This window comes from Sciurus carolinensis, chromosome 7 (assembly GCF_902686445.1).
Source record: "Sciurus carolinensis chromosome 7, mSciCar1.2, whole genome shotgun sequence".
Classification (NCBI taxonomy): Eukaryota; Metazoa; Chordata; class Mammalia; order Rodentia; family Sciuridae; genus Sciurus; species Sciurus carolinensis.
Window position 1 is genome coordinate 102,747,116 of NC_062219.1, and position 25,293 is coordinate 102,772,408.

General features: G+C 39.3%; 1 protein-coding gene across 1 annotated transcript in view; it reads left to right on the top strand.

The window, feature by feature from the left end:
- Elovl5 (ELOVL fatty acid elongase 5) overlaps positions 1-25,293 on the top strand; it is a 71,613-nt gene that overhangs the window by 32,320 nt on the left and 14,000 nt on the right. The window contains exons 2-3 of the mRNA XM_047557849.1: positions 14,223-14,289; positions 16,282-16,469. Coding sequence (XP_047413805.1) covers positions 14,232-14,289; positions 16,282-16,469 — 246 coding nt within the window. The 5' untranslated portion in view covers positions 14,223-14,231. The remainder of the gene's footprint in view (positions 1-14,222; positions 14,290-16,281; positions 16,470-25,293) is intronic.

Consider the following 25,293-nt stretch of genomic DNA (forward strand, 5'->3'; position numbering starts at 1 on the left):
AGTCATAGAGTCATAATAGATAAATCGATCTATTAGTTACTATGTCTGCTCATCTACAATCCTGTAAATGAGATTTGCATTTATATTTCTGAGTCAAATATTTCAAGATCACAAGGTACCTCTGAATCATTAAAGATAATGTTTTGTTCAGGGAGGTTTTATTTGGCATTTCTTGCTGATTTTCCTTCTCTCTGAAAACTCTCTGTGAGGTGTATGATCCCTTGAAGGGAATCAGAAGGTTAGGCTGCTCAGAATGGTGCCCCTGTCATCTGAGTGATCTGGATATAGATCAGTGTTGGCTGGGAGGCAGATTGGCGTGCTGTGAAGATGAGGGCAGTTACAACAGCAGCGTTTGGGTAAAGACGGAACCTCTGAGGAACAGAGTCACAGTTCAGAGTTCCCTTTCCAACACACACCTGCCTTTACAGCTGCAGATGCCCCAAAAGTCACCCCTGTGTTAACTGAGCAAGAGATACTGGTTGAGTTTTTAAGTCAAGTACTTAGTCTTGTTTGCTGGCCTGTTTTGTTCACTTTTGTGAATATTTTTCATTAAACATTTTGAGACAATTGTAGATTTATACACAGTTTAAGAAATGATAGATAACCCTAACCCCTTTACCCAGTTTCCTCTGCTGGGAACATTCTGCAGAACTGCAGCACACATCACTGGGATAATACAGAGTGTTCCTGTCCACACCTGTCCACTTACTGCCGCATCCTCTTCCCTCCTGCCTTCATGCCATTTCTAACCCTGGCAACTGCCAGTCTCTTCCCCCTCTTTGTAATTCTGCCATTTCAAAAATGTTATCTAAGCGGATTAGCTTTTTTCACTCAGTTTAAGTCTCCCCAGGTGGTTGTGTATAGCAGTGGTTTGTTCTTTTTTACTGCTGAGTACTGTTCCTTGGTGTGGATGTATGTACCAGTCTGTTTAACTGCCCACCTGTTGAAGAACATCTTGGTGTTCTAGTTTTGGACTACTATAAATAAAGCTGCTGTGAATGTTTTTGTGCGAACATATGTTTTTGTTTCTCCAGAATAAATGTTCAATAACTTCATTTTAATGATAGCATAATATTTGTCTGCCTGTGCTATAATTTTTGTAGCTGGTTGATTTGCAGATGGATGTTTAATGATTATGCCCTCTACCCCAGTTTTTATATAATTATAAATATCACTGATGACAATCTTTAGGTAAATATTAACCACATCTGCTTTTATTTCTTTAGTGTATATTTCTAGAAGTGGACTTGAGTATCAAAAATTTTAAGCTCCATTTTAGTATCTCTTTTTAAAAATTTATTCTTAATTTTTAAGTATGTATAATTCTAAAGCATTTTAATTACCTGAAAAAGAAACCCTATACATACATCAGCCACTGTGCGTTCCCCCTTCCCTTCCACCAGCCCCTGGCATCCACTACTGTACTTTCTCCCATTCAGTTATTAACCAGGCCCTAACCTGCTTAGCTTCCAAGGTCAGACAAGATTGGGCACATGCAGGGTAGTGTGGCCATGGACTGTGCTTGCTTTTTCTATGATAATTTGCCTATTCAAGACATTGCACGTAAATGGAATTATGCAACATGTGTCCTTTCATGCCTGGCATCTTTCACTTCCCACAGGTTTTTTTTTTTTTTTTTTTTTTTTTTGAGGCTTATCCATAGTGTAGTTAGTATTTCATTCTTTTTTATGGGTGACCCACATTCCATTGTATGATTATACCACATTTTGTTCATTGATTAGCTAATGGGATTGTGGGCTGATTCCACTTTGGGGCTGTTACAAATAAAGCTGCTTTGAATATTTATGTATGTTTTTGGCGTGAACATGTATTTTAATTTCTCTTAGATATATACCTAGGAGTGGAATTGATGGTTCATATGGAAGCTCTGTTTCACTTTTATATAATCTGTCAAATGATTTTTTATAGCAGATATTCCATTTGGTTATCCCACCAGCAATTAATATTAAAATTAAAATCTCTCCATATCACTGCCAACATTTCTTATTTTCTGTTTTTATGAGTGTAGCCATTAAAGTAGCTATTACACAGGTCTTTTTAAAACATGAAGGACCACTGCCTTGCTGACCCACAATGTGTGACCACCCCAGGAACACTGCTTATGTTGTGGTGTCCTTAGGCCGTTTCTGGGCTTCTGAAGAGGAGAAAGTTTTGTAATAGCCTGTCCCTCCTTCCACAGCACCCAACTTCGTATGAAGATATGGGAGTTGCCCACCAGTCATCCATCATCTCTTCAAGCCACACTAGAAGGCCTGCTGAGATCCAGGGGTTGTTATTGGTGTCCTTTGGATTCACTTGCTATTTTGAAACAAATTTGTGGAATCTTAAGATGAAAAATTTCTGTGCTAGTATATATCATAAGAATAGCAATTGTTTTATTTTCAACAGAAAACAGATCCTATAATATCTTGGGTATAGTGTGATTAAAAGCTAGAGAGGCTTATTGTTTTCATTTTAATAATAGGTCACATTTCAAAATTTATTGCAGACCATAATCTGCCAAATGATAGCTATAAGATGGATTTTAAAAAGTCAACTGTGTGGTGACTTGCAGAGAGCACAAAATTTGAACCAACTCTAAAGTTAAGTAACATCTTTCTGATCTACTGAGCAGTAAGGTGACCCAGCACTTCCTGTGGTGTCTGAAAATTTCCTGGTTAACACTCTTAAGTCTTGCTTCCAGGAAATGTCCAAAACCAATACAGTTTTCTAGCCTGTCTTATAAACCTGAAGTTAACTAAATGGCTCTATTTGTGGTTTGACTGAGTTATTTATAATCCCTGAACTTCAGTTTCCTTCTCTAGGCAATGAGGATAATTCCTTACTGAGTCTGAAAAACTGAGTTCATGGTAGATAACTCAGTATGTTAAGTCCCTTGTCTCAGGCTAGTAATAAAAGTGTTGTTTTCACAATCACATTCTTACTTTAGATAACAAGTTTTTCACTTCCCTTCCCGCTTCCAGTGAAATGGGGCGGGGGTGCGTTTATATTTTATTAGGCCATGCTTGTGTTTGGTAGTGTGTAGTAACTTAGGAAGGCCAACAAGGCAAAGGAGACTCTTAAGAACTTCTTCCCCCAGTCCCCTAGCTATATAATTTCTAAGCCTGTTATCTATTACAGAGTAAAACATTACCCCGAATTAGTTTAAACCACAAACATTTATTGTCCTGAATGGTTTCTGAGGGTTAGTTCCTGGAATGCTGAACTGGGTTGTTCTAGCTCGGGGTCTTTCTTAGAGGTGCAGCCCCAGCTGCAGTCATCTTGAACTGCCTGCAACCTCAGGTTCTGCTTCTAAGCTCACTCGGTGGGTATTGGCAGAAAGCCTGTTTCTTGCCACATTGACTTCTCTGCAGGACTGTCCACACCGTGACAGCTGGTGTCCCTCAGAGCCAGTGATGGAGAAACAGACAGAAACACAGCAACTGACCAAGATGGAAACCACAGCATCCAACCTAATGCCAAAAGTGATATATATTCCTTTGCTGTATTCTGTTGGTCACATGGCACAATCCTCGGTCACGAGGAGGGGGTCAGTGGGTACCATTACAAAGGCTGCCTTCCATAGATACCAGTTTGAAGAAAGCTTGAGCTCATCTAGTCCAGGTACTGAGATAGCATAATAGAGGGTGGCTCAGCTGAGGATGGATGGCAACAGCCAGAATCCACATCTGTCAGCCGATATCCAGATTCTTTCTCCCATTGTCTACTTTGCCTCTATCCAGTAGTGTCCACAATTGACCAACCATGTGCCATTGGTGGAGGCAGCCCAGCAGTATCCCATCCTGCCCCAGTTCAGTATGATTAAACAAGTAGTTACTGAATTCCTTTCGTGTACCAGAAATAGCTGCTGGAAATTACAGAGAGCAAGATCATTAAGTCCCTTGCCCTCCCAGAGCATTACAGACATGACTACCACTGACACCTGGCTCAGGAGGTAGGTAGTGACAGGTGTTAGAGGTCTCACAGTGGTATTTTTTACAACATTCCAAAATGGAGGAAGACCTGACACTTGAGTTTTAATGCATGCTGTTTATATGTAATGTGTACCATGTGACTCAGTGTTTGAAAAATATGAGAATTGGTCTCTACCTTGACAGGATTTTATTTCATCTTGAGGGATGGTTTGAAAAGAAATGATTCCCCTTCACCCTCAACTGGTGAAGTTAGAGCATATAAGGGACTGTAAAAAAATTTGTTGGAATCAAAAATAGCTTGTCCTTGAGGCCATGCTCCTAGTATAGACTCTGTCAGTATAGTATGGACACTTTCAAGGTAGCAAAACTTCAAGAGCTGCAGGGGGTTTTGCTTGAGTGCAAAAACCCAATTTTTAAAATGTGTATCTCAGTGGTTCCCAAAGCAGGTTGTACCTCAGACTTACCTGAGGAACTTTAAAAACAAATAAATTTCTCAGCCTTTAGCTATTAAATCAAGATTTCAAGGGATTATCCATAGAAATCTATGTTTTTTAAAGCTCCTTGGTGATTCTGAGATGTAGCCAGGTCTGAAAACCATTGATCTGAAACTCTAGAAAGCTATGAAGGCATTCATTCACTCATTCATTCATTCGTGGTTCAGCCAGAATACAAATCTGTCATGTGGAGAAGCAAATGGTAACACCAGAAGTGTCCCTCTGAAGAGCTTGGAGCCTAATGGGTTTTGTGGATAAAGGACAGATAATTGCATTATAAATGAAAATCACAACACTTGAAGCAAATAAGCTTGGAATTTTATCACTGATTGAGATATAATGGAAACAAAGATGGGAGTATGAAAATGAGACCCTTTTCCTCCTCTCTGGGTCTTAATTGCAGAGATTTCTAATGCCTCTATTACTGTTTTAGGTGAACACAACTGGTTTTTATTTGTATAGTATCTTAAAAACTTGATAATGTCATTTTAAATTGTGTTAATTCTCTTATTCTCAAAAATAAAGCCGTTTGTATTCAAATAATACTAAGACATATTTGTCACCATCTTTCTAACAAAATATACGTGAAGACGCACTATCGAAAACTGCTGGGGCTATTTTAAGAGCTATTTTAAACTGTAGAGGAGGAGACCTGGGTTCATTTTTGGGGTGGATGGACACTGATCTACACTTGAACTCACAAGTCCATGACCAACATCTCCTTAACATTCCAGAACTTTTCTAGAGCTTCTTTCCAATTCCATGATTCACAAGTATCCTTATAGCATGGCTTCCATCTAAAAGAACAGGCTGTGAGGTACGGAAAGTTTCAGTTGCCCTTGACTTTATTCAGAACTCCAATTTATGGCCTAGAAAAACACTTTCATAAAAATTGAATGTGAAATTGATCAATTCAAAGGCCTTTGTGATGATGATGATAATATATTTTTGTACTGTGTGCCATGCACTAGTCTAAGCATTTTACATATATCAAGTCATTTAGTCACTTGAAGAAGGCACTACAATACCCTTATCCTACAAACTAGGAAACTAAGGCATAAAAAGATAAAGTAACTTGCTCAAGTTCACACAGCTGATAAGTGGTGGGGTAGCGGGCTTCAGATTGTATGCTTCTAACCACCACTATTCAAATATGATCCACTCAGGTGTCTTTGCACATTTCTTATTACTATAAGTTTCAGGAGGGCAGGGGTCATGTCCTTTTCCTAACAAGCAATATACTGCTTGGCACATGGTTGTCACACATTAAATATTTGTTAACTCATTGAGTCAACTGCCTTTCAAAAGTAACATAAAGAACAAACATTTTAGAAATCCCCGAGAATACAGAAATAAAACCAGTCACAGGGCTGACCAGATTCCCCCACTCTGGAAGCATCTTTTACCTTACTTCACTGCAGCCTTATAGGCATTAATTAGTTACTGTCAGCAAAGTTATGTAAGAGCCAAGTTCTAAGTCCAGTCTCACTCACCAGCAGGGAGCATTCTGTTGGGTCTGTTATTATTGTCTTTTTCCAAACATGACAGAATATGCTTTGTCTAAACAAAAATTATCGCCAGTTCTTGTTCTTTGGTTTCAAATGATAAGTAATTTTGTCCAGTAACAATTGCCCCCAATTGTTCATTGAGTGGATTGGTTTGTGGGGGTCCATGTTCTAAAGGCTAAACCCTACTAAGAGTTAGGGGAAGAACTTTGAACTTGAACATATATTCTGTACTTTTAGCTGTGAATAAAAATTCCCCTAGCATTAAGTTATAAGAAGATCATATTAGTATACCTTTCCCATTGCTGAAAAGATTCTGAGTTTCTTAGATCAGGTGTATTTATATATTGCTTCAAAGACTAGGAAAAAAATCTCTCTGAGTTGGAAAGATGTTCCCTTGAATGTTGAAGGGGTATGTGTGTTTTTCTTCTTAATTTTTAATTGTTTCACACTTTATTCAATGCCTTTGCTGATCATGTAGTAGATGAGAGCATTTTACTAGTATTCAGGATGTTCTACTTGAGCAATGCCTTCTATAGCTAGGATTTAGTCTCAAGTTTTAGGAAGCTGCTATTGTGGTCTAGGTGTGCTGTTTTCTTCCTTTTTATTTTGCAATAGCAGCTGTATCCCTGCATTTATACTGTCACCCATGGACACTTAATGTACTCAGAACAAATAGGAGCACTTGCCCTTGACAAGTTTGGGCTTTAACCAAGAAGGTGCAGAGTATGTTACTGTATGCCTGAATCAGATGTATCCAGGTCACATCAGAGTGGAAGTGCTGTGTGCCAGGGAGTGGTCCAGACAGCACAGCTACAAGAGACCACAGAAATGGGGCTTTGTCACCCCTGATGTGGGAAAGGAGAAAGATTGGAAGTGAAGACAAAGCAGAGCAGAGAGGAAGGACTACGGATGATTTAGTTAAGAACAAAGCCACTGGGGTGATTCTTCATTGCCTTAAAAGAATCTCCTCCTCCACTAAAAGTTGACATAGTACTGTTTTGTTCTTGAAGCGCTGGGGATCAAACCTAGGGCTGTACACATACTAGGAAAGCACTTTACAGCTGAAACCCCCAGCCTCTGAAATAGTACTTTTAAACTAACTGGTGGCAGCCAAGGGGCAGGTGTTAGAGGTTTATCTTTTGACCTGTTTAATCTCACTTCAGTACAAGGCAATACTAATTGTTGCAACATGTAAAACTTTCCCCCAAAGCATCCATTACGGAATAAGAAGTTCCACCTTTTTACCCTTGGGGTTGACTTGTGGCAGTGCTTTGCAGATCATCAGTGTCCCCACTTTTGCATTTACTTTAGACAAGACCCCCAAAGAAGTCTTTTCTTTTTCTCCATGTATAATGTATGATAGGAAAAAGAGACTTCATCAGAGCATTAACAAGAGTGTGTTACGCCCTTGGAATGGAGGTTAGGACTTGTGGGAATTCTACAGGAGAAAAAAATGAGCAGAGCTTCATAGATTGTTGGAATGACCATACAGGATCTGAGTTACCAGTGTTGTTATGGCAGGTATTTTTCTGGAGCCAAGATTTGATCCATCATTATTATTTATTTAAATGCCAGCATTTTAGAGGGGTATCTGAAAACTTATTAGTGCTTGTGTGTTCTTTCCCATACAGTCCTTTGTATTTTAACATTTCTGAGTAAGGTGGTTATTTTCCTCCTTTCATTTGGGAGCTGATTTTCCCAACCTAGAAAACCCTTTTAAATCCAAGAAACAGGGTTGTGACTATCAAGTTAAAGCACCATTTAATTTTTTGTTATTTTGTGTAACTGGCAGCCAACTTGAAGAGTGTTCCCATGCCTGCTTAACAAGTTGACTGTGAAAAGGAATGGATGGGCATGAGAAAAGAGAACAGGCAGGGAAATCTCAGGCTGTCCTCTTCCAGCTCATGGGTTTGTAATCTCAGCTCAGTTGACTCATTTTTAGATGAAATCTTACGATTCAATAAAATAAAAAAAGCCTCTGATGGGAAGTTATGCTTAGACAATAGACTTCTACAATAAATATACTTTTAAACCAAAAGGAATGTGACTTGACTGATTTCACAGGAAGATTTCAAAGTTGACTCACTTCCACCTGCTAGCATTGCCTTTGCAGCCAGACGAACCAAGGCTTGAAACCCCAAACATCTTCAAGTCAGCTAATGGCTTCGTTGTGAGTTTAGGAAGTTCTCTCTCTCTCTCTCTCTCTCTCTCTCTCTCTCTCTATATATATATATATATATATATATATATATATATATATATAATTTAATCTGTTCAAGCAGATTTACCTCAAGATCCCAGTAGTACCTTTCATTTGTGGGCAGCCTTCCCACTTCTCCCTGCACCAGATAGAAATGGCCAAGAAGCTCAGCATTTGCATTCTTGTGGAGACAGCTGCTTCATGTTGAGAACTGCATGGCAGCAACTCACTCTGTCCTGTCCTTTCATTTGCCCAAGCAAGTGTCCTCCATTGTTGCCATCCCTACCCCATCCCCTCACTTTTGTTGTCTTTCGGAGCTCACAAGAAGGAAGGAGGACGGGACTGACTTGCTATAAAGCTTATTGTGGTATAGTGTTGTTTTTCAAGCATGATTCCAGAGTGAGTGCTGGTGTTTATTTAACCTCCCACACATGATTCACCTAGGCATACACTGCACTTTGAGGGGTAGTCAGCGGGTGCACTAGGGGGTGGGCACAAGTGAAAACAAGGCACAATTATAATGTAGTTGCAGGATTGCCAAAAATCCTCCAGAATTTTATAGAAGTGGCTCTCAGCGAAGAGTGTCTATTGGGAAATATGCATTAAAAAGAGAGAGTTCTTTAAAACCTATTCTAGTTTGCCTGCCCTTACTCTGTTTTCTTTCTCATCATTTTCTGTGTGTGGCTTTTGAACTAGTGAATAGCTTTTGGATGCTGTTATGGTTGGAGTCTTGAAAAATGAATCCTGTTACTCCCTGTTGTGACCTATAATTCTGGGGAACCCCCTAGGTTGAATGGAGGTCAGGGACTCCTGGTTAAAGAGGATAGGAAGTGATTCGGGCTTTGTGTCAACAGGGTCTAGTTTCTGGAGGTGCTGACTCCCGCAGTCATGCTCTCTTTTCCTATCAGTTTGTGGAGAACCAGTCAGATCAAAGAATGGCCTATTCTTCTGCTGCGTATGGGACCAAAGCTCCTTTTCCAGGGACTCAGTGCCTGGGCTTGGTCTCTTTTGTAACAATTGTACAGAGCCAGCTGTGTTCCCACTTAGCTCAGAGCACTCAGGCTGCCTGTAGGGTGAGAAGGGTTATTGAGAAGTGATGCCACAGACCCACAGCTTGGAAGATGAAGACTGGCAGTTAGGCAGCCTGCACACCTGGCAGTGTGATTGGGCATCTTGTGCTAAGAGGGTTGTGCTGTTCTCACAGTTAGAGATCACTAGGCAAAGTGTCAAGGACTTTGCAGGCCCCTCTGCCTCCCATGCCTTTAGAAAAGTACAAAAGAGTATAGGTTGACCCACAGGCCTGTCAGCAAGTGCCCAATTTACCCAGCAGAGCGGGCCGGCCCAGCATGGCTAGGAAGAATTCATTTGCTGAGACCTTTTGTACTGTTCATGTGGCACAACAGATGACGCTCGGCAAGGGAGATGAGAATGGAAAGGGCAGGTTGTTGGCAGGCAGGCTGTAGCTGGGAGGGTGAAGGAGAAGAGGCTATGTGAGCAGTTAAGAATTGGCACCCTCTTCTGTTCTGAGTCCCTGGGCCACATACTCCCTGCAAGGTGTGCCCTGTGACTGTCCGCTGCTGCTGTCCCCTGGCTTCAGGGCCATTGTGCTCATATGTCCCTCTGAGTAGGTCATCCTTCCTCTTGATGGACACATGGCTTCTCTTGCTATTCAGGTCTCTGCTGTGTTCCCATCTTCCCTGGGCATCCTTCTCTAACCACATTTTCTAAAATAAATGCCTACTCCATGATTCATTTCGTTCCCTTTACCCTGTTTTATTTTTCTTACTAGCAATTATTTCACATATATATGTGAGTGTGTTTCTGTCCATAATTAATATAACTAGTCCTCCCTTTTCCATAGGAGATACATTTGAAGACCTAAAGTAAATGCCTGAAGCCACACACAGTATGAAACCCTATATATACTGTTTTTTTTCCTGTACATACATACTAGGATAAACTTTCACCTTTTCACTTAAAGAAAGAACTTTATGACTTCTCTTTGTCATATTCAAATTGCCAGCATTTGTATTTTTAGGGCCATTATTAAGTAAGGGCTACTTGAACACAAGGCACTACGATACCTTGACAGTCAATCTGATAATCAAGAGACTTTGGGGCAGGTAGCATATACGGCATGGATACCCTGGAAAAAAGGTGATTCACATCCTATCCTGGGTAGGGGGAATGGTGTGAGATTTCATCATGCTACTCAGAGTAGCATGTAATTTAAAACTTAGGAATTGTTTCTGGAGTTTTCCATTTAATATTTTTGGAATATCAGTCATTTTACAGGGATTGTAACTGAAACTGTGTGGGGGCTACTGTATATATTTATTTCTTCTTTCTGTATATTTCTTCTCCCCACCAGCCTGAATTTTGATTTGTTGCCTGCTGTATCTCTCAGGGCCTTTGAGTCTCAAATGTCTGGTACATGGTGTAGGCACTTGGAAAGTGTGTGGTGTGAATAAAAACGTGAATACATATTGTGGAGATCTGTGGCTGCTGGACAAAAACATGACATTGTGCTGGGTAAATGATAACAAGGAAACCTTTAGTAAAGATGTCTTTTGGTAACTTGTATAAGAACAAACAACCTTGTCTGAGAAGAGTGTAATACATTAGCAGTTGAAGCCATGATAGCAGGAGAGTTTGGAGAAAATACTTAACATATCCGTGTCCAGCCCAGAATAGGCCTGACTTTCATGGGTGAAGATGCTACTAATTAGGGACCTGTGTTCCAAGAACCACCTTTACCCACTTTTCTCCCTTTGCATCATGGACATTTCAGGAACAACAAATGGCTCTAAAAATTGTTGTTTTCCACATATCTTTTCTTCTAAAGACTGTTTTGCTAATTTTCAGTATGTTCCTAAGCTTGATATTAAAAAGTTCTGCAAATCCAAGAGAATTCTCTCACTGAGAAGAATTGCAGTCTAAGAACAGATTGGCTGTTTCTGGCAAAGTCATCTCTTGCATGTGCTTTTGTAGTAAAGATATTCCACTTTATAAAGATGAAAAAGTACGCCTGCATTCACTAGCTTCTCCTGGGCCTCTATTCAAGATGGGTTTAGACTCAGATTATTCAGGACAGATGGCTTGTCACAGGACTCTTCAGTGTCTCCAAATACTAAATTCCACAGTCTCTTGTGATAGCCCGCTGCTAGGTCCAGTGTTCTTGGACTGAAGTTTTACCTTATGTTTAATCAGGCTGCTTTTCTAGAGGCATGATGTTAACCTAAATTCTCAAACTGGACTCTGTCCTAGGCTGCTGTCCTTGTAATAGTGGGTCATTTGCAGCAATTCCTGGACCTTAATTTTGTCCCAGTTCACTATTGTTATTCTGCCCTGTCTCCCCTACCCCCTAAGCCAAATTCCATTTTTTCAAACATTTTCCCCCTTGTCTTCATCTTTTCTATATCCTCCTTATGTGTATTTCTTCTTACGTAGAAACTGAAACTGATTGCAACCCTCTGAAAGGCCCCTTAGTTGAAAATGCAATGAATGAGTCCCTTATTGTTTTTGTGAGGTATATTCCTGATGTTAGATTCCAAATATTGTTATTTTAACTTATTCTTGCGCATGGTATTAAGTGTGTTTATGCAGTTTCTGTTCTTTTGCATCATTCTAACATCTAAGTTTTGAAATTGCATTTTGCTTTTGGTTTATTGCTTATGGCTTCTTTTCTGAACCTCTCATTTGTTCTAGGTGGCCAGGTATGCTCCTTTGTGTTTATCCCTATTTGACAAACCTTTGTACACAGTAGATGCTTGACATTTACTTATGTAATTAGTATATTCGTTTTAGCCCTGCCTTTCATGTTTAGAGAATGTCTTTTTCTGGCAAATTTCTTTTCTGAGATGTTAACAGCTCCCTTACCTTCCATTGCTATTTCCCTAGGGGAGTGTGTTAAGACTTAGAAGTGGACATTGTGGGTTGTCGTAATGATGGGGACTCGCTGGTAGCATTTAACAGACAGGGACCAGGGATAAGTTAACCATCCTTAGTACACAGGACAATGATTTCAGCTCAGAAGGCGGATAGTGCTGCTGCCAAGCAGCATGAATAGCCATGGATGGCTGACAGTGTTCATCATGGAGTTGGTCCTGTGGCAGAAGTTCAGTTGAGGGCTTAGTGTGCCAGGCACCACTTTAAGGGTCTTATTATATTAAATCATTTAATCATCTTAATCTTAGAGGTAATTACTATTCTCTCTCTTTTACAGATAGGAGTTTAAATAACTTATCCAAAGCCACATTGCTAGTAAGTAGGAAAAAATGGGTTTCAAAGCCTAGCTGTCAGATAAAGAGCCCAGCACTGAACCACTCATCTACCTGCTAAAGTTATGCCTTTGTACCTGCTTAACACCCTGCCAGGCTTAATGCCTGACTATTGTACCTGCATTGTGACCCATTATTAAAAAGCAGAATAACCTACCATTTTATAAGATCTAGATTTAAAACCTCTTGGAGGCAGGTAAATCTGTCCCCGGTGAGCAGCTGATGTATCAGTTATCCAGTTCAGTAGTCAGGGTCTTTTTTTCAGAAGGACCAAGTCCCACGGTTGTGTAGCTATAAGGGACAAAGGTGACTGCCCTAGGTGTGTGGGAACTGGTGCTTTCTTGGATTCTGGCCACAACTTGAGGGAGTCACAACCTCCTCAGGTCCCTTCAGGACAGAACCCAGGTAACTGTTGCTTTCACAATGTCATCCCTGCCTCCTCTCTCTCTGTATCACATCTGGGCTGGATTGGCTTAATCGTAATTACTAGAATCACCAGGTAATTTCATGAATAAAGTAGTTTATTTTGAAATTAGCCAAGGAATACATGTGCTTCAGTGTTGCAAGGCAAGGAAAAGAAGTATCACTAAATGACTAACAGTTTAGTTAAAAAAAAAAAAAAGAAAAGAAAAAAAGAAAAACCTGATTTTGCCTTTACCCTTGGAAGTTATGGTGTTTACCAGGTTGTTTGTATAAGAGGAGTGGCCACGAAAGTTGAAAATGCATGCCTCCTAAATTTAATAAAGAAAATCTAAGCAATATGCACATGAAAAGATGCTTAGCTACCCTCTAAATGTAAATCTTAAGTGGGAAGAAAATGCAAAGAACTACAGAATCTTAGAAGGTGGAGGTAAATATGCAACTACTATCTCCAAGATTATTTTACCAAGCAAAAACAAGCAAGTAATATATACAGTTCTGTAGACAACAGTACTTTTCTAAATTTGTTAAACTGTGCCTTCCCCATAGTAAGAATATATTTTACATCACAGCTGAATACATGGCACTTAAAAGTTTGACACAGTAAAACTGAAGTTTTATGAAATAATATTTATTCATTCTCATTTCAAGGGTAAAACATTTTTGTTCTCTGTTATGATCAAATTATGATTATTTTTAATGCTAAGTTGACTTGATCATCTTCTAATGGGTTGCAACCCAGAATTATAAAAATACCCATTTAGCATGACCCTTTTGTACTCAAAAAGGGGAACTGTCTCTGAAAGCCTTTCTGACTGGAGTGAGGAATCGGGTTGGAGAAAAGTGATGAGATTTTTGACAGTCTTTTTCAGTGTTCAATATTTTCATTTTTTACTGTAGACATGAAGTGTTTTGAGATAATAATTAACAACAGTGACAAGTGAGGACACCAACCCTGCCCCCTCTTCTCCCTGTGGCATTCCGTTCCTGTGCAGGCCTTCCTGTCCCTGTCGTGTGAGCATAGGCTCCTGCCCAGATGGATTGTCTCCGTCTGCCACCTTTAAATCCATTTCCACTGTTCTCCCACTGAGATTTCAGCTTCACGGGAAGAGTTTTTATGGAACTGAGAAAAGTTCAGAAAGCTGGCGCTTCATTTATAAAGTGAATTCACAAGATTGTGTCTTTCCTTTTGATTTTCAAATTAGAACTAGCACATAAGTTTCTTTTGGGTGTTAAAAAGAAAACTGTTTTAACATGAGAAATTTAACCTTGTCCATCACATAGTCTGTGAAAAGAATTTTGTTCTTGTTCTTTTATGAGAAAGTACTATATAAAAAGCATTTTGAGGAAAGATTGATCAATGACTTTTTTTTCCTTCTTAATAGGTTTTTAAAATGGAACATTTTGATGCATCACTCAGTACCTATTTCAAGGCCTTGCTGGGCCCCCGAGGTAAGGTGGTTTTTGGTTTTTCTCACCCACCCCACCCTTGTGCCCATTATAGCCACTTGTAAATATTGCATGAGGAGATTCTAGAAAATGTTAACATTTTCTGTAAAAGACCTTGTTACCCTGGGTAACAAGAGGCTTGGTGACATCCTTGGCATTTGTGAAAGTGGAGTGGTATGCCCTGGCTCCAGGGGCAGAAACATACAGCTGCTGTGGGTGGCCTTCTGCTGCTTCAGCTGGAGATCAAATTAGGCTACAAATTTTATAGCTTGAGAATACTACAGCTTTTACCATCACAGTGGTATGCTTTTCTCAGTTCTTTTGATTCTCTTAAAGAACTGGTTTGCAAAATGCTCTGCTGCAGTAGGGGTTAAAACTCTTCTACTTTCACAATTTCAAGGGGTATTCATTTATTTATTGAGGCTAAGCAGGCCTTGAACTCCTGAGCTCAAGTGATCCTTTTGCCTTGACTTTTCCTGAGTGCTAGGACCACAGGCATGTGCTACCACAGCAAACACACACACACACACACACACACTCTCTCTCTCTCTCTCTCTCTCTCTCTCTCTCTCTCTCTCTCTCTCTCCTTTTGGCAGTGCTAGGGATCAAACCTAGGATCTTTGCTTGCTAGTCAGGACTATGCCACTGAGCTACATCCCCAGCCCTTAAGGGCTTTTTCATGGTCTTTCACTTAGTGTCATGTCAGAGGGGAATACATATACTCCAATTCACTTGTTAGACTCCTTAGCCTCCAGTATCTTTTAGACAGTAAATCAGCTCTATATTGCCTTCTTTTAATGTCACCTATAGTCCCCTATTTTAATGTCTCTATTTCTGAACTTTTTAAGTTCACATAAAGATTCAAGAAAAACCACAAATAGGTTTGTGCAATGATGCAGCTGTGTAATCCCAGCTGTTCTGGAGGCTGAGGTGTTAACAGTTCCCTTATTGAGGTCTCTGGGACCTGCCTCCTCTGAAGGACTTCTCTGAACCACCAGTTCTGTAGTACTGACACTAACCCTCCACCCTCCTAGGATGATGGGGAGGCAACCTCTCTGGGAAGCCATGGGAGAAAACACTGGGAAGGTATAGGGTGTCTGCAGGAGAGGAAGGCTGGTAATTAGTTCCCCATCCAGCCATCAGCCCCTTTGCTGCAGGCAGGTACTTGGGCCTGTTTTTCTTCTCCCTCCCTGTCCTTGCCTGGGAATGGAGATAGGGAGGGGAGGTCTCTCCTATACCAGTAGCTCCCTTGAATCAGCGTAGGTCCTCTCTCTCAAGCTCCTCCTCAAATAGCTCCTTAAATACCTTAAATAGTTCTTACCTCATCATGGTGCATCACCAGCATGTTGTCCTCTCCTTTGACCACTGCATTCATGGCAGGTGCTGCCTTTTTAATCAGGGGCAGTGTCATTAACCTGGCTAAATGGCTTGTTTTCTGAGTCTGAACATAAGGGGCATTCTTACTGACACGGAGAACTTGAATTCAGACTGCCATTTCTTGGATTTTGTGACTCTATGTGTAACTCTACAAATCTAGCTAATCCAGTTAATGGGAAATGTGGCATTCTCCTAGTTTTCTTTTAGATTTTTTAGAAAGCATATTTTTATAATTATTGGACTCAACAACAACAAAAAAGCAAATGGTGCACATTATTATTCAAAACATATAACAAGGAGCTTAACGTATATATTGAAAATTCATGCCTCCTTTTCTGCTTTGTCAGGATTAGGGGCATTAATATCAGGTGACTTTGTGTTGGGAATGTAGCTCACTAGTAGGCTCTTGCCTAGCATGCACAAGGCCTGGCTTCAATTCCCAGCATTACCAAAAAAACAAAAGCAGTATATGTGTGTGTTTGTGTGGGTGTGTGGGTGTGGGTGGGTGTTAGAAATTTATAGAATCATGGTTAGAATTTTTTTTGTAATGTTTTGAAAGTTACATTCATTTTTATATTTACCTTATTAATTACTAAATATTTTTCTTTTGTTTTTCAGATACCAGAGTAAAAGGATGGTTTCTTCTGGACAATTACATACCTACTTTTGTCTGCTCTGTCATTTATTTACTAATTGTATGGTTGGGACCAAAATATATGAAGAATAAACAGCCATTCTCTTGCCGGGGAATTTTAGTGGTGTATAACCTTGGGCTCACGTTGCTGTCTCTCTATATGTTCTGTGAGGTAGGTCAAAGTTCGAGATGGGCTTCTTTGCACTTACATTGTTATCCCGAGTTGTATCCCTAAATAGGCAATAGGGAGAGAACCGGCGAGCAAGTCTTTTAGTGCATTCTGAATATGCTTTTAAATTGATTTTTCAAAATGTGAGTTGTTTTTACAGATATCTTCTAGAATATCTAAAATGGAAGCCTTTGCTATTGATTCTTTTGTTATTTATGTTTCTTATGATACTCAGAATTTAAATAAATATTTTCAAAAATACTCTCAGACAAGCAAAAATACAGAATGGAAAATGAACAAAATGTGAAAACAGATCTATGCGCATTTTATTATTAAGCACTTAAGTGCTTGTTTGTGTGGAGATGGAGGAGGAAGGAAGTGGGTGGTACTTGTGTTTGGTAAGTTTTGTGGCAGTTTAGCCTCTCTTGTGATCTGATAACTTCTCAAATCTCATAGGTTTTTTGTTTTTTTTTTTAAGAGCTCAAAAATGTGGTTACATCCACATTTAGGTTTTGAATGGTCTGTGAGTTCAGGCCCAGTTATTTCTTTTGTATGACTGGAATGTTGAAAATCAGACCCAGTGATCCACAAGGTAAACGTAGCTTACCTATCAGTGCTTCAGTTCACTATATTTTGCATATAATATGCAATTATTTTGCAATAATTTAGCCTATACAACTAAAATGGGGAAGAAAGCTGCCCTCCAGTGGTAAACACAATTTGTGAACACTTTTTTAGGAAAGGATTCTTTACTTTTCAGCTTATAACACTAACCTAAGTCCTTTTGGGTGGAGAATAAAGCCATACATAGAAGAAACACATTCAGGAACTCCAGTTTAAGTCTCTAAGCATTTTTTTTTTTTTTTTTTTTTTTTTTTTTTTTTGGTGGTGCTGGGGATTGAACTCAGGGCCTTGTGAGTACAAGGCAAGCACTCTACCAAATGAGCTATAGACCCAGCCCTCTAAAATTTATTATGACTTTAATTCTCCAAGGAGTACTAAAGAGGAGAATGGGGGTGGAGGAGAAATCAGTGTGAGTCTTAGTGTTTAGAGTTAGGTGAGTTCTCCCTCAGCATTGGGCTGTGGAGTTCTCTCCCAGGCTGCATGTTGTGGTGTGTCTGTTGGCATGTGTACAGGGGGACTAGCTAGTGGGAAACGCTGTATTTCTGTGTTTGATCATCAGAGGTGTCAAGCTGTGAGAGATCCACGGCTTGTTCTCCCACATACTTCCTAAGCCAAGGTATTGATTTTGCGACTAGAATGGTAGATGCTACTAGCATTATTACTTTTGTGTTTGACACTCCAAGAAATGCTTACCACCCTTTTTCTACTTTTTTTCTGTCCTGTTCTAGATTGAAGGCAGTTTAATTAGCCTCCAGGATGGAGATGGCAGGACTCGAGGCAGGGGAAGTGCACAGGAGCGACTCCTGGCCCCAGCGCTGGGCACAGCTCTCAGTGCTCGAGGGACAAAACCACAGCAAGCCCTCAGGTTCTTTAGAGCAAACTGTTTACTCTCCTATGATTGATGACAACTATTTCTTTAAGAGAGATTCTATAGAGTTCATTATTATACATACAATATTCTAGAAAAAATATTTAAGATGATTAAATCAAAGAGAACTTACGTGTTTGCATTAGATGTTTCTCAAGCCCTGATGATATAGCTGTAACTGCATAAATTTAACCTCTTTCAAACAGATGCTTCCCCGGTGTATGAATTGCTGCTTGTATGTAGCTGAGTGAATTGGGGTGTTCCGAAAAACCCTCTAAAGAAAGTTTAGATTTTCCTCTGGCATCTTAGCAAGAACCATAGAAGACTTTGATGAACAATGTCTAAGTACTGAATATACAGATTTTTAAAATATGTGGAGAAGAAAAATCACACTTTTAGCACTAAAATAATTTAGAGTACATGAAGGGAGTAATAGACAAGCAATAGTTCCTGTATTAAAATCGTTTATAAAAATATATTCTAATCAGATATGCCTGAGTTGAAAGCAAACCCTAGTTCTCTGAGTTAGATAATTACCTTTTGATTTTTGTCTGACTTCATTTTTATATGTACAGAAACCCATTAGTAATACCATGGTAGTGCATTGTTTGTTAAGTTTTGAATTTCATTTTAGCTCCACATTTTTCTGTTTTCTCTTGGCATTTCTGCTACATTGACTGCTAAAACGAAGGGCAGTCATGGAGTTTTAAAACAGAAAGAACTGAAGAGATCAGGAAACCAGTTGGGTCCCTCATTTTTGAGAAATGTGCCAGGAGGTAGAGCCACACCCATGTAGGATGGTAACTATCAGTCTTTACTTATCTTCCTGCTTATCTGCATATTTGGATTTATATAGAATTTTCAGTGTAAATAAGTATTCATTGGTATTTTTGTTTATTTAACTCTGTAGCATAAATTCATAGCTACCTTGACAATATCAGGGTTGATAAAAGGAAAATGATCAGTCATCTAAAGGAGACAGGGAGAAGTCTCAAAAGAAGGGAGGAAGGAAAAGGAAAGGGAAAGCACCAAAAACATTAAAACTTAGTGAAAAGAGGGAACTAAATCTCACTTTTTTTATAACTTTATTTTATTTATTTATTTTTATGTGGTGCTGAGGATTGCACCCAGTGCCTCACACATGCTAGGCAAGTGCTCTACCACTGAGCCATGACCCCAGCCCTAAATCCCACTTTTAAAATTGTGAAAGGGAGTTTAAAATTTAGAAGGAATATGGACTTGTTCATAGTTTATACATTAATGCAAATCTAAAGAAAAAAAGGTCTTTTAATGACCTCGTTTCCTTACTGTTTATTTCCAGGAAAGGCCACAAATCCTGATATATGAAGTATATTGGAATAGTAGTGTGCTTTAGTTTGAAAGTGTCGGATTTTATGGCAAGCCTTTTAAAAACATTTGCTTATTAACTTAGTAGGTGTTACGTTATGTCACAGTCAGTGGTGAAGATTCAGAAATAAAATTCCAAGCTATAGAAGAGAAACTTAGTTTGTATTACTCAGCCTTATAAGAGTGAATCTGTGCTCTTATAGCAGATGTAACAGTCTCATGTACCTTCTGCCCCTGAAATTAGGCAGATTTCACCTCTTAAATTATCTATATGTCTTTCCTCTTATCCCCAAGACTCAAGATAAAAACCCCTGACTCCATGGTGCTCATTCGGGCTTTTCCTTATTCTGTAGTATCTACCAGATTGGACCTGCATTTCCCTGCTCCTCCCCACCAACACCACACACACACACACACACACACACACACACACACACACACACACACACCCAGCAAGCTATCAAAGTCACTTCTAATCCTTTGTTAGGGTTTTACACCTGCTTTTTCCTCTCAGGCAGCTGCTCTGCCTGGACATGGAACCTTTTTGATGTGTCTGCTCTTCTCTCGCTCTGCTTCTGACCTCTTAGCCCTACGCAGAGAGGATCTAATTGCATGGTTTGTGACAATCTGAAAGAGAACGTCTCTGTTGATCAGCCTGTGCCTCATGCTGATCCTTGGACTCATCAGCAGCTTCCAGGGAGGCAGGTCAATGCTGTGCAGCTTGTGTGACTTTGATCACCCCAGGATACTGTGCTGGGAGGACTGCTGCTCCTCTCAGGAAGGATGCTCTCTGGGTTTTCTTAGTCTGTTTTGTCAGCTCTACTCAAACTCCACCATGCGACTCTTTCATTCTCTTGGGCCTCTACCCCTTAGAAACTCCCTTCATCCTCTCCTCAGACCTGAGACCTCCTGTCTGGCAGTCTACACATCAATTTTGGGGATTCAGTGCCACAGAAGTTCAGAACACGGAGGGAGAGGACTCAACTCCAGAGTGTGATTTTTTTTCTTTTATTGTCAGCCTTTTTAACCTCCCTCTTATTCCCAAGGAATATGACTCTCTCCTTCCAATTGAAGTGCACTTGTGATGTACCTTATGACATTCCATCCCTTCTTCCACCCAGACTTGCAGATCACTGGCTTATGAGACACCTGTAATGGAAGGATTATTTCCACATCTTTTCCTTTCCTTTGTGAATATAGCTGAGTACTCTACCACGACCTGAATTAGAATAGGAAAAAGACAAATACGAGAACCACATCTTCATGTTAAATAACTGAAGATAAATCATAGGTTATAAAAAGATTAGTTTTTGAGTATTTACATGTGTTTTTTTCTTTGCATTTAGAGCTGTATGTTATGAAATAGTGTGAGAGAATTATCTGTCAGATATTCGAACATTTAAAATATAATTTGAGATGTAACTCAGTGGTAGAGCACCTGCCTAGCATGTATAAGGCCCTGGGTTCAATTCCCAGCATTGTAAAACACACACACACAAACACACACACACACACACACACACGCAAAATTTTGAAACACAAAAATGAATATCTAGATAGATATTCTAGATCTGGTTTGACATAAGTCTAAACTTATTCTTTCTTCCACTTTGAAATTTTTATTATAAAGTGTAATTTTTGAGCTGTTTTAAAATATTTAAAAGCCATGTAAATGATACCTATGTACACCTAACAGATGGTGACATTTTATTGGTTTGATTTTGTTCTTGATTTTGTTTAAGAAAGAAAACATGGGGTCAGGGGTATAGCTGAGTGGTAGAGTGGGTATTCTTCATACATGAAACCTGGGTTCAATCCCTAGCATTCATAAATAAATAAATAAGAATATATTATAAAAATGCATCTAAAGTGAAATCTCTTCACAAATACAACTTTTTAAAATTTCATGTTTCTTTCTGAATGATTTTTTATACTTTTCCTGCATACACACACACACACACACACACACACACACACACAACATATATGTTCTGAGGTCTTTTTTAATTTTCATGAGTAGCATACTGTATATGCTTTCAAATAGCTTTTTGCAGTTAATATTACATTTTGAGATGAATTCATGTGTTCTTATGGACTTGATCGATTCATTCTGCTTATTTTAGTGCTAGAATTTATTATACTGTTTTATCCATGTTTCTTTGAATGGAAAAGCATGCTATTTATGTAGGATTTTGCAATTAACAGTTCTGCATTGAATGTTCATAGACATGTACCCTTGTGCAAATGTGACCATTTTTTTTGGAAAGGGATACACATAGGAGTTTAATGACTGAATCTAACAGTGTCTTGTCTTTTAGTGGGGAAATTCAGTCCATTTTCATTTAACATAATGGTTATTTAGGAGTAAGTTCTTTAACCTTTTTTGTGCGGATATGTTTTCTTTGCCCTTTTTTTTCTCCTTTTGTGCTTCCTGTTGAATTTTTATGTTCTTTACTTTTTCATTTAAGTGATTGGAAAGTTATTCATTCCAGGTCTGTTATTTGAATGGTAACCCATATAATTTTAACATGCATCATAAATCCTAAGGCAAATCAATATTTCTGTTCTCCTGAAGCGTACAAGGATCTTAAAAGATTTTAGCTCTGATCCACCCATCTTTCCTGTCTTCTTTCCAGGTGTTTGGGTCCACCTTGTTGTAAGATCCTAAACAATCACCACCATTGCCATAGATTGTTACCTGATTGTTTTCACACACTGTTGATCTGTCATCGTTTTCTCTTTTGAGTTTCAACCTTTTTCTTTTGAAGTCATTCCTTTTGTGGGGGATGAATGCTTTGCTTCTGTTTGAGCACCATTTTATTTGCCTTTATATTTAATATTTTATTAAGGCATAGAATTCTAGATTAGCATTTTATTTTTCCAACACATCGAAGGTTCCAGAGAAGTCTGTTACATTCCTTTTTATTCATTCGTAGGTTATTCTTTTTTATCCAGGTGCTTTTAAAAAAAAAAAAAATTTTTTTTTTCTAATTGACTCCATACTCTGTTCAGTTGTGTCTGTTTTATCCATCTGTTGTTTTTTTAGTTTAAGTGATCATAATATTATATCTTTTACTTCTGAAAGTTCACTACCTGTTCTATTTCATTCTATAACATAGAAACATTGTTTTTTTAACTTCAAGATAAATATCTATCTATCCAAACTTAACCATTTGCTCTAATACTGATTTTAAAAGCATACTTTTAAAAGTCTAATTATAATTACATCTGTGAGTTCATACCTTTGAAATAATGTTTAAGTCTGTTAAATTTCTTTGCCTATTTAAAACAAAAACAAAGGTCTGTAGAATGTCCTGGGTAAATATCCCAAACTAGTATTACTGGGGTCATCTTAGGTAAATATGTTTTCCCCCAAACAAGAAAAGTTTTGAAAAGACTTGTACACCAACTACTTCTTTTGAAGAACGATTTTTTTGAAGCAGTACCCACACGCCGCCCGCCCCCCCCCAGTTTGGCATCCTCCATGTTGGAGTCCCGGTATGTTTTGTGTGTGTGTGTGTGTGTGTGTGTGTGTATGTAATGTATCGTGGAGTCGGTTCTGCTTTTGCTCACTTCATGTTGTCAAAACCAGAAGTCAGTATTGCTGTTTCTTTGAAGATTTCTGGTGCTTCTTTATGGGAAAGATGAAAGAAGTTGAGCATTTAATGGGCTGGACATTGTGCTTGTGCTTTCTAACCTCTGTAATTGTAGGACTGTTAAAGCAACTCCCCAGACACCAGGCAGGCATCTCCCTGGGCTCTGGCTGGAATGTCCTCTAATGGAACCGCAGGGCAATTGCTTTGGAAGCATTATATTTTAAACTCTCTTGTTTATTTTTGCTTCAGGCTTTCCTAAAATACTGTGTTATTGTGGAAAAACAGGATTTGGAAAAACACTTGAACAACCTGGCAATTTATTATTTAACTTTATAAATAACTGTTTTGTTTACCAAAATACTTTTAAAAAGATACTTTTCTCTTTTGCCCACTTAACAGATATAGAGAAGTCGAAACATCACTTAAAATCAATACTTAGGCCTGATCGATGCCTAAAATACTTGTCACTTTTAGTTTCCTTACAACTGAAATCCCTTGCTCAGAAAGAAACTTCTTTCAGGGATGGGAGGGCAACTTACTTGCCATTCTGTTTATCTGACACTGTCCTGAGATACTGCCTCCTAGTGGGGAAAAGGAAAAGGACACAGCCCACACTCCCCCGCATTCACACTCAGGGGAAGGAAAGAATGCCTTTTCTAGAGAGGAAGCTTTGGGGTTGGCCCAAAACCAGGCCACAGTCCTCTAAACTGACTCTGGACCTTTGGTTACTTGACTTTGCAGCTGGCGTGAAAAAGGTGCACATCATGCTTTAGATCATCAACTAAAACAGCTCTGCAAAGCAAGTCTCAGTAGGTGGGCTAGAGACTTTATATTAAGGGAGGAATGCTTTGATGAGGGCTTCCTTACAGTTGGAGCAGCACCACTCCAGCCCTAGTTTTGGACCTTCAAGGTTGGAAGCCTAAACCTTTGGCTAGAATCATATTGAAGACTAACATAGTGGCTACCTTATGCCAGGTACTAGACTTACTCCCTTAATGTTCATTTCACTTTCTGCTGGAGGAAAGTTCCAGGAAGTCTGTACAGTAAGAAAAAGAACCTACAGCATAAGAGGGCAGGGCCTGGCACTTGGAAGATTCTAGACATACCTGTTTCTGGTTGGCCTGAGGACAAATTGTTTCTTTGTGCTTTGTTCTAAAGACTTCTCAAGTATACAGAACCTGTCTGTAAGACTTAACCAAGAAAGAGAAAGCCATTCAACTGGAACCCAAGGGTGTTCCTGGACATAAGGAAAAGGAAGAAGCACTTTTGGAGGGCTTAGATGTGAATTTATCTTAATGGACTTCTTTGTGCTTGGAACATGAGAGATTCAAAATTCAAAGCCATGTTCTTTGACTTAACTGTGTTCCATAATGGCAGTGCCAAAATTGGTCAGCCAACTACTAGACGATATAGGGGCTTTTCATTTTGTAATAGCTTATGGTTAATATTTTTTCCTAGTACTGGGGATCAAATCTAGGGCCTCCTGCATGCTAGGCAAGTATCCACCATGAGCTACATACCCAGCCCCTAACGGTTAATTTTAAAGCAGAAATCTGCTAAGGATAAAGATATAGCTAAAGGTCTGCTTTTCTCCAGAATTCTGCATAGATTATGTATTCCCCCCCCACCGCCACCACCCCATCATGCTCTTACTAAGGATTCCAAAACAGACAAGGAAGGTCAGGAGCTTGGAACTGCTATCTTGGACTGGGTCAGAATTCCTGTGTCCTGGTAGGAAGTTACCAACCACCAAGAAGCTGTGTGGCCTCAGGCTACCCATATTACTACTTCATCTCTTTTTCCTCATTTAAAACATGTGCTTGTACCAGATCTAAAAATTACACACTTGGGGACTCACATAAAAAATGATCAAAGCTATGAAAAATGTCAGCTCTGCTTGCTCTTAATGGTGTTGCTTAGCAAAGTACTTCGGGCCCTGTGATGCAGTTGAATTTAAGTATGGACAATGTGTTTTTATTGCCTGTCATTCCATTCTGTTTAGGGAGCAGTCTCCACGCAGCTCATCTAGCTAGCTCTTATCACTAAAAGAGCCAACTCCTTTGGAAGGGGGTGATCTCGTTACTCTGGCATCTTGGAATGTTAGGGTGAAGATCTGTTAAGGGCCACCAGGATGATATTTTTCTACTTAGTCTTTAGGTGTTTCAAATGACTTTGTTTCCTGAGGTGCTCTGACAGCATTCTAGAAAGAGCCCTGCTAAGGGTTATACCTCATTTGTGGTTAAATGTGATGTTATCTGAGAAAAATTCAGTTCTCTCCATTAAAAATGATTGAGTTCATGAATTTTAACATTCAGGCTCAACTGTGATACTCACCTAAATTTTCTTCCTTTGATGAAAAGATGCACCAAACCACCTTTGGTTATTGAATTTG